The sequence below is a fragment of the Osmerus eperlanus genome, chromosome 15 (assembly GCF_963692335.1).
Source record: "Osmerus eperlanus chromosome 15, fOsmEpe2.1, whole genome shotgun sequence".
Lineage (NCBI taxonomy): Eukaryota > Metazoa > Chordata > Actinopteri > Osmeriformes > Osmeridae > Osmerus > Osmerus eperlanus.
In genome coordinates this window covers 7,941,035-7,951,034 of record NC_085032.1, presented here as the reverse complement: position 1 = coordinate 7,951,034, position 10,000 = coordinate 7,941,035, and the positions used below count along the sequence as shown (strand labels likewise).

Below are 10,000 nucleotides of genomic sequence, written 5' to 3'. Positions count from 1 at the left end.
GAGGAGATGGACAGGGAGGTGGGTGAGGCTTTGTGGAAGACGTGAAAAGATTGAAGGGGGTGGTTGATGGGGGTCGAGGGGTGGGGGGGCCAGACCGTCTGAAGGGTTAGCGTGAGGAGGGATAATCCGGAACAAGCTCCGACACAATGACTGCAACACTCGTGTGCGCGTGTGTGATGGCGTGTTTGCCTGACATGCGTGTGTGTGTTTACAGGCCCAAGGGGGAGTGCTGGGAATGTACGTGTAAATAAAGGTGTGTGTCGACACGTCTCCCTGTCACACACGTGTGCCCGCGTGTGAATGACACGGAGGTATGGAATGTCTGTCTCTGACCACACTGACACACACACACACACAGACACACACACAGAGGTCCAGGTGGGATTTCTCAGTGACAGGATCTATAGATGTATACACTGAGGGAAGGACTGAGTCAGGTCTTGCAGAAACCACAAACACTCCATTCATCTCTCTCTCTCTCTCTATCTCTCTCTCTCTCTCTCTCTCTCTGTCTTTCTCTCTCTGTTTGTGTACGAGAAAGAATAAAGCAGAGCAGTATAGAGAAAAGTAGAGTAGGGTATTATTAATATTAGGAGTAGAGAGTAGAGTCAAATATAGCAGAGCAAAGTAAACTATGGCAGAGTACAGTAGATACATAATTATTAGTAGTGAAGTAGAGAGAACGGCCGAGCAGAGCAGATTAGAGTGGGTTCCCTACTTGCAGATGACTGCTCCTCGTGACTTGCTGTAGCAGGGTTTGATCTGCAGAGCGCAAGCCACGGCCTTCCACATCTCCGGCCTGCACTTCCTGATGTCCAGGACTGGGATGTTCATGAACGGCATCTTGATCGTCCCATTGGACCAGAGCTTGATGTCGTTCATGGCTCCCTGATCGGATTGGATGTTGCAGCTGCGAAACAACTCTGTGGGCCTATCAGCAAAGAGAAACAGGAGAAAAATTACATCACGTTTGTATTCGAGCACAGGCTGGAGGCAGAGCACAAATACGTATCCAACAATTATCATTTTTTCTGATTTCTGATTAAACTAGGTTCACAGTAGCAATACACACTAGCAAGTGTCTTTCATGTCGGCCCATTGCAGCAGCTAATTGGTCTGTCCAGAGCGAGCCATTTGATTGGTGGGATGGGCCCAGCACGGGTCATCTAATTGGAGGGTTGAGTGGGAGGCAGATTTCCAGACAGAGGCTGGGTGTGGTCAACTGCTACTGATCTCCTTGTTAGAGCCGGGTTTGTTTACAGTCTTAGAGAGTGTGTTTTTGTGTGAGTGTGTGCGTGAAAATGTGTGTGTGTGCGTGTGTGTGCATGAGTGTGTGTTTGAATATTGTCCACAGGGCCTCATCATCATCCCAACAGCAACAGTGTTTTGTGTCCACTTCCTGTCAGACTTAAACCCTCTCTCTTCCTTCCACAGTGACTCACTTCCCTGGCTTTCAAGTCTCTCTAAACATGGAAAATTGCTGGAGGGGAAAAGAAAGCCTTGCATGTTGCATATATATCTATTAGCTACACGTACAACCCCCCCTAACACACACATACATCCCTTCAGTCCTGTTTGTCCTCCATCCTGGTGTCCCTGGACCTCTGGTGTTTGAACCCCACGGGGGGAAGGCTCACACACGACAGTCCCCTGGACGACATCAAAGGAAACTCGAGCCAGCGTTTGTTTGCCTGAACTCACAGCGGGAGAGGCCATGCCACCGTCATCTAAAGAGGGCTTCAACCTCTATCGCTCTCTCTTCTTCTCCTCCAACAAAAACAATACATGGAATAGTTGGAATGCCTTCCAGTTCTGCTTCTAGAATGGGAACCATGTTCTAGAACGTTCAGGGGGCAGTTAGACTCCACTGTGGAAAGCAAGCCAAGGTCCCCGGTGAGATAACCAACCATTCCTCTAACCCCCCCGCCCTACTCTTCGTACACACGAGACCTCTGCGCTCTGAGCTGGTCGATGGGGAGGAAGGTACCCACAGGAAATAATAAGTAGAGTCTCTTCGTTTTACTCATTTGTACAGAAAGACAGCCAGCCAGAGTCCCTCCACGGGTCTCCCTGCTTCTCCCCTGCCCTCTCTGGGACACTCCCAGTCTTAATCAGTCACATCCGACCAATAGCCTGCCAACACTGAAGGTAGTTCCCTCAGGCTACTGGTGGACATGTTGGGAGAGGTACCTGTTGTTGAAGTTGGTGCAGTAGGCCAGGTCCTTGCAGCCCAGCTGGCAGGGTTCTCGGACGTCGGCCAGACAGGTGATCAGCTCCATCTCCACAGGGTTGTACTCACACAGCTGGTCGAACTCCAGCAAAGTCTGGGTGCCCCAGTTAATGCTGATCCCCTGACACATCTCCCTGGGAGAGAGAGAGGGAGAGGGAGAGAGAGAGAGAGAGAGAGAGAGAGAGAGAGAGAGAGAGAGAGAGAGAGAGAGAGAGAGAGAGAGAGAGAGAGAGAGAAAGGGAGAAAAACAGAGAGCGAAAGAAAAGGCAAAGACGAGGAAAGAGAGATAGAGAGAGATGGAAAAAGGGGGAGAAAGGGAGAGAGTGAGAGAGAGGGGAGTGGAAGGTGAAAGGGGGGGAGAGAGAGGAGACAAATAGATAGAAAGGGAGAGGGAGAAAATCGGGATTAGGTGTCTGTGTGTGTGTGTGTGTGGGGGGGGGGGGTGCGAGTGTGTGTGTGTCTGTCTCACCTGCAGAGTGAGGTATTGGCTTTGGCGCAGCAGTGCAGCTTGGCACAGTCCATCTTGGCGGGGGAGGGGGTGTCCACGTCGGTCTTGGCGGGGGGGTGGGCGCTGCCCAGGAAGCACTGCCACAGCGGGTCCTGGGGGAGGGGCTCGCTGCCACACTCCACGATCAGCCCGTCCATGATCTCCTGCTCTGTCGTCAGGGTGCGCAGGATCCTCCGGCACGCCACCTGGCAGTGGGCGTCCTCCGCCCGGTCGCAGCAGTACAGACCTGGGGGGGGGGGGGGGAGAGGTGGAGGGGTGAGCGTATATCCATTTGTATCCTATAATCCGGATTAGGATGAAACACCATTTCGCCGGCTGATGTCCGGGGCTGAACTCACTGTCTATGGGGCTGCGTACGGGGTAGGACTTGGTGTAGTTGGCCACGCAGCTGATGAGCTGCGGGCTGATGGGCTCACAGAAGTCCTTGACCGACTGGATCTGGGACGCACTGGGGGACATGTCCGTCCTGAAGATGGCCTGACAGAACTCCCTGCAGTTGGTGTGTCTGCCCGCGTAGCCGCAGCACACGGAGCCCCCTGACAACACACACACACACACACACACGGACATACGCGCACACGCAGACACACGCACAGACACACATGCAAACACACACACACAGACATGAGAAACAATAGACACACACACAGGCACACTTACATTAATATACATACAAGTAGACCCTATCCTCCCCCCTCTCCCTCCCACACACCCACACACACTGGCGTAATTTGGGATGGTGAACATGTGGAGGGCCAGGTCTGCAGTTGCCAGACCTCTCGACAGGAAGTCAGCGACCTCACATCCTGTGAAGTTCCCAGAGGCAGATCACATTAGAGCTGTTGTCTGCAGTCTCATGTTCGCGGCTACGAATACAAATCACGCCTATCTGTGGCTGGCCTGCTCGGTGACACGTCCAATCAAGTTCTCCGACCGAGAGGTCGTGACCCGGCCCTGCAGGAATGTAAACACGGCCAGCCAGGAGGGGCACGTACTTCCTCCTCTGAGAGGTCAAGGGTCACGCGGCTTACAGCATGTTTAATTCTCATCCTATCACAGGCTCAGGCGCCAGGCTTGGATGAGTGTGTGTGTCAGGTCTGTGTGTGTGGGTGTGTGGGTGTCAGGTCTGTGTGTGTGGGTGTGTGTCAGGTCTGTGTGTGTGGGTGTCAGGTCTGTGTGTGTGGGTGTGTGGGTGTCAGGTCTGTGTGTGTGGGTGTGTGGGTGTCAGGTCTGTGTGTGTGGGTGTGTGTCAGGTCTGTGTGTGTGGGTGTCAGGTCTGTGTGTGTGGGTGTGTGGGTGTCAGGTCTGTGTGTGTGGGTGTGTGGGTGTCAGGTCTGTGTCTGTGGGTGTGTGGGTATCAGGTCTGTGTCTGTGGGTGTGTGGGTATCAGGTCTGTGTGTGTGGGTGTGTGTGTGTGTAATAGAGATGGGTTCTTGAAGCCAGACTGTGATCTTACTCTCGTTTTTGGTGATGCAGATGTAGAGGGGTTTCTGGAAGTGAGAGAGAAAACATGATCAGAACACACAACTGTACAATTCTGATTCACGAAAGATCACAACCGTTTATTAATACTCCTGGTTCTTCTTCATATTTCATGATGAACTCGACAACAAACACTCTGGCTGCTACAGACCTCAATAAGAAAGGCCCCAGATCAGTTATACTGACAGTGTCAAGGTAGCTAACCCTGACCCTAACCTGAAGACTGTGGACAGGGCCAACCAACTGTCCTGTCAGCTGTCTAGCTAAGCCTCCATCATGAATACACACACACACACACACACACACTGGGGTCCATTCAGCATGTCATAATAGAGCATACAGACCAGTGCTGTTTTGTGTTCTGGCTCAGACTCCTCTAGCTACTATTCACTCAACTGGGAGAGACAGCAGACATGAAAGGAACCAAGGTCTGGTATGTGTGTATGTGTGTGTACTGTACGGGCGTGTGTGCTTTGTTTACTGTGTGTGTGTGTGTGTGTGTGTGTGTGTGTGTGTGTGTGTGTGTGTGTGTGTGTGTGGAAGTGCGTAGGTTGGTGGTCATGGTGCTGATCCAAACCAAACATCGTGCCCACTGTGTTTGTTTGTTTGTCAGTTCAGAGTGTTGCCAGAGGGGGGATGGAGGGTGTGGGTTCGCCCGCAGGCTGGCTAGGCTAGCTATCCCAGCAGGCCTACAGGATGTGCTCCTCTCTCCCTGGTGGTGCTTGTTAAGTATGGAACCCGTTGCTTACCTCGGTATCCTTCTTGCATACTTTAGTGATGTCATTCTTCGACGACGCCTGCGAGGGGGAGAGATTGCAAGTGAGACACATCGGGTCAGGGATCCACCTGCCTCTGTCTCTCCTCTCTTTCTCGGCTTTCTCTCTCCTCGGTCTCTCTATCTCTCGCTCTCCGCTCTCTCTCTCTCTCTCTCTGTCTCTTTCTTTCTCTCTCTCTCTTTCTCTGCTATTCTCTTTCCCTCTTTTCTATCCTCTCTCATCTTCTCTTTCTCTCCTCTCTCTCTGTCTTCTCTCTCGCTCTCCTTTATCTTTCTCTCTATGTATATCTCTCTCTCTCTCTCCTCACTCTCTCTCTCTCTCTCTCTCTCTCTCTCTCTCTCTCTCTCTCTCTCTCTCTCTCCTCACTCTCTCTCTCTCTCTCTCTCTCTCTCTCTCTCTCTTTCTGTATGTTTATAATATTTATACTGTATATATTCTGTCACTGTCACATTGCATGGTGTAGTGAGCCTTACCTTTTTACAATCCCTGCGACACTCGGGAGAGATGGCCAGCTCACAGCAGCCCAGCCCCACCCACCCATCAGACTTCTTGGAGGCTCCTGTGGATCAAAAAAGATGGCCACGAGGGTTACCCACAACCCCTTGGATTATTACAGTAAAAGAGCTTCTTCATCAGGATCCTAAATCTAAACAGGTTCAGGGTTACAGTGCAGAAATCCATTCTTGTCATCCAGAAGTTGGCTGTAAGCCCCATAAAAAAAAACTTGCTGTCTTTCCGAAACAAAAAGACACCCTAAAACCAAACACGAACACAGTGGCAAACGTCAAGTCTCGAATGACAATGACAATGGAAACCGAGAACCTCAGACATTGGTGGGCCAACAGCATCTCAACCACTGACTGGTGCCTTGCTCAACGTTTGGCGTGTGTTCAGATCCATCATGGAAGTGAGCTGTGTAGACTTATATAGAGCCTCTGGAGAGAGCTTGGTGGGTACACGGCCTCAGCTCCGAAGCAACGCTCTAACATCTGGGAGGGATTACCAGCTGACAGGGGGATTTGCTGGAGAAGACAAACACATCCCTTTGAAAGAGCGCCGCCGTTGTCTTACCTGGTAGAGAGGAGTTGATGCAGGTCAACAGCTCATTCTGTCAGACGGAGAGAGAGAGAGAGAGAGAGAGAGAGAGAGAGAGAGGGGGGAGAGAGGTCAGTGTTAGTGTTAGGGTTCAGTCGGGGAACACATGCACACAAGCTCAGTCACACATACACACACTCGCATGCACACACACAGACACACAGATACATGACAGTGATGGAGAGCGTACGTTATTGATGAGAAACAACTAACTACGATTTTCTCATTAGACATACGTTTGAACCTAACGTTCAACATTCCGGAGGAAGAAATGAAGTTGTCAAATTGAAGTTCCTTCTTCAGTAATACAATAGATGGAAATATCTGGTGACGCCGTTCCCCGACGTTACAAAAGTTTAAGAACATTTTAATATAACAGCTCATTTAATTAAAAACTTATTTATAAAACACCAACAGAATTGTGTAAACCACAGAAACTCATATCTTGGTATGGAAACACCATGTAAGACGTATATAATAACAGAAAAACAATCACCAAAGAGTTTGTGACGCAAGCGGACACACACACACACACACAAGCAAACAGACATATAAACTATGACCCCCCCCTAAATAAACTGGATCCTGCCTGAGGTTCCACTGTGTGCGTCACTGTAAACACTCCTACGTGTCCCTTGGCTGGGGAAAAAGGGTTCCTGTCAGTGGACATCAGGATCGTTTACTAGGCTGGGAGAGTGCGAAGTCTTTTCATAAAGCATAAACATGATTTGTGATGCAGGGAGTCCAGTAAGTGCTGTGGAATGAAGGATGATCCTGACTGATCTGACTGCTGCTAGCTCTGGCCCACACATCACACTGCCAAAACTCATCTGCTCTCACTGTTCATCTCATCACTGTCAAGGGGAAGAAGATGTTTTTGTGTGTGTGTGTGTGTGGTGGGGTGTGTGTGTGTAGGGGGAGGGGGGGGGAGTTTGAGGGGTGGGGAGGGAGGTCAGGGGGTTAAAACTATCCAGAAATCCATTTAAAAATCTATTTTCGATCTATTTCAGCAAATGATAGCAGGACACATGTCCAAGTACTTAAGTGTGGTTGATTACAGCGAGGTGTAGCTCTGGAAACACGAAAAGCAGGGTGGCGTTTCAGGTTTGTAATTACACTGGTGAGGGGTGGGTGGGAGGGGGGGCTGTGTGTGTGGATGAATGTGTGTGTGTGTGGAGAAATGCTTGTGTGTGCCCTGAATGTGTACGTGTGGAGGAATGGTTGTGTGTGCCCAGGTATGTGTGTGTGTGTGTGTGTATCCAAGCATGTGTTTGTGTTAGGTCCAAACATGACGGAAGCCTGTCAGGCCTTAACAGGGCCGAGGGTCCACTTCCTGTCTTGTAACAAAAACCTGGGTAGCTCCGTTTAACAGCCCCGACTAAACCATAGGAAGGCAGGAGGACGTGTGTGTGTGTGTGTGTGTGTGGGTGTGTGAGTGTGTGACAGAAGGACTCACCATCGACTCAGGGCAGTATCCAGGTAGCCGTGACAGTAGGTGCTTCAAACGGGATTCACTTTTAATGGTGGTGAGCTGTTTGGGGAGGGGAGAAGTTGGTTAGAGTGGCGTCAAACTGCCCACCGTGGCAACACATGATGGTTGTGTCACTCGCGAGACCCGACCGTGTGGACTGAGGCTTGGCATGGCTCAGACGGAAGCTGAACACAGATCCAGCCTTGTCCAGAACTGTGAGGGCCATTCAGTGGCAAAACTCAACAGGCATCTTAGTCCAAGTTTACACTAGGGTTAGGCGATAGGAGCACATTTTCCTTTGGACCACCGTCACTGCTTCGGTCTGTGATTGCCGATGTATTCGGCAATTTACGTGTAGTTGTGTCACAGACTGTAGTTGATTTGCGATCAGGATCCCTGTAATCCCCTGAATCTCGATGCAGAGCCGCAGTGAAAATATGTAGGCTAGCTGACAGATGTATGCAGTGTTGAGGCGCTGAAGGTTCATTTGATTGGTAACAATCGCAAACTAGCTGTGACCATGTAGGCCAGAGACGCATGGAAATCTTGTGGACCGACCGACAGAGCAGGCCCTACCGTTTTTTTTGAAAATGTTTAATCTTTGAAGCTGTTCTCTGAGGTAAATTGATTCTCTCTTTTGAAAAAACATACTTTAAGTATGTAAGCTCTAATTATTGTCAGTTATGGAGTCCTTATCAAGAATGTGCTTTCTGCTAATGAGGGCTGTCCTGAGACAGTTAACATGCTGAGGTTTGTTGTTTATCTCCTAAGCTGTGCCTGTCTCAATTTCACTCTCGAGACAAGAACGTAATTGGCTTGTGAAAATCCTGTGTTGTCTCCAAAACCCAAGAAGGTTCACCTTCTCCACACTTCTGGCAGAAGTCTTCTGCTGCTGTGTCGACACCCCACCAGACACACACCCCCACAGACACACACACCCACCCACAGACGCACACAAACAAGAATCCTGGGAGAATCCCGGCTCTGCCAAAAGTCTCTGGCTGCACTGCCTAGTCATGAAATGAGCTAAGAGAGATTTACGATTCATAGATTCAGACCCAGAGACCCAGACATGGAGCGCTCAGAGCATGGGAAAGGTACTCTTTCTTCTATAAGAATGACTTGACACTGTCTTCATTCAATATGAATATAATTTCTGAATATGATTATTATTATCACAGCCTTAACTAATCTAGTGAATGTCCATCCTTTCATTCATCCATCCATCACTACTCCATTGTTCCTCCACACAGCCTGGAGCCGGAAGCTACTTTCTGGAGAGGTGAGATGGATGTCTGTAGCTTCTCTCTCTTCCTCCTGTCCTCTCTCTCTCTTCCACTCTATCTCTCTCTCTCTCTCTCTCTCTCTCTCTCTCTCTGTCTCTCTCTCTTCCTCTGTCTCCCCTCTCCCTCTCTCTCTCTCTTCTCTCTCTCTCTCTCTCTCTCTCTCTCTTCTCTCTCTCTCTCTCTCTCTCTCTCTCTTCCTCTGTCTCCACTCTCCCTATCCTCTCTCTCTCTCTCCTCTCTCTCTCTCTCTCTCTCTCTCTCTCTCTCTCTCTCTCTCTCTCTCTCTCTCTCTCTCGTCTCTCTCTCTCTCTCTCCTTCCCCTCCCCTCTCTCTCTCTCCTCTCCTCTCTCTCTCTTCTCTCTCTCTCTCTCTCTGTCTCTCTCTCCTCTGTCTCCCCTCTCCCTCTCCTCTCTCTCTCTCTCTCTCTCTTCTCTCTCTCTCTCTCAATGTCCCAGTCCATACTTAAAAACGAATGCAGTGGATGAGCCAGAGGTGCCAGCACATTTGAAAACACATGACAGATCCTTCTTCATCTCTCTCTCTCTTTCTCGCTCCTCTTCTCGCTCGTTCTGCTCGCGCTCTTTCTCTCGCCGAAAGATAAACAAATGCAGGCTGGCCAGATAGAGCTTCTAAAGGCCAGTGGCTTTTTCCTTTCAGAGGCTGAAGCTTAGGCTCATCAAAGGCCCAGCCCGTGCGAGGCAGCCGTCCATTAGAGAGAAAGAGAGAGAGAGGCCTGGTGATTACAGTGCTGAACCAAGGTGGCACACACACACACACTTCCAAAGACATTGATAGACAGACATTATTTGACTATTCCTTCTCCATTTCTCTCTTTTCTCTCCATCCATGTAACAGCAGGTGCAGGGACCAGGACAGGGTGACATTACACCCCCCCCCACACCCCATTTCTTCTCTCTCTCTTTCTTTCACTCTTTTCACTCCGTTCTCTGTCAGCCCTCGAACCTTCCACAAGTGGCAGTTACAGGACCACGTTTCAACTCTGTCTGGCGCTGGAGAAAAGAGCCTTTCACAGCTCGCCTGCTTCCTGTGGGGGCTAGGAGAAGGAATCAAGAGCTGACGTGTGCTGCCTTCACACATTCCTCCGCCACAATGAATATGATTAACGGAGAGAGAGGGAGAGAGAGACATAGG

At 50.0% G+C, this 10,000-nt stretch overlaps 1 protein-coding gene across 1 annotated transcript in view; it reads right to left on the bottom strand.

Annotated features, from left to right (window-relative positions):
* reck (reversion-inducing-cysteine-rich protein with kazal motifs) overlaps positions 1 to 7,660 on the bottom strand; it is a 17,991-nt gene extending 10,331 nt beyond the window's left edge. The window contains exons 1-9 of the mRNA XM_062479286.1: positions 7,548 to 7,660; positions 6,068 to 6,104; positions 5,470 to 5,555; positions 4,970 to 5,017; positions 4,195 to 4,228; positions 3,077 to 3,274; positions 2,700 to 2,964; positions 2,191 to 2,364; positions 719 to 931 (exon numbers count right to left, since the gene is read on the bottom strand). Of these exons, the coding sequence (XP_062335270.1) occupies positions 719 to 931; positions 2,191 to 2,364; positions 2,700 to 2,964; positions 3,077 to 3,274; positions 4,195 to 4,228; positions 4,970 to 5,017; positions 5,470 to 5,555; positions 6,068 to 6,104; positions 7,548 to 7,550 (1,058 nt within the window). The 5' untranslated portion in view covers positions 7,551 to 7,660. The remainder of the gene's footprint in view (positions 1 to 718; positions 932 to 2,190; positions 2,365 to 2,699; positions 2,965 to 3,076; positions 3,275 to 4,194; positions 4,229 to 4,969; positions 5,018 to 5,469; positions 5,556 to 6,067; positions 6,105 to 7,547) is intronic.
* Positions 7,661 to 10,000: the final 2,340 nt, after the last annotated feature.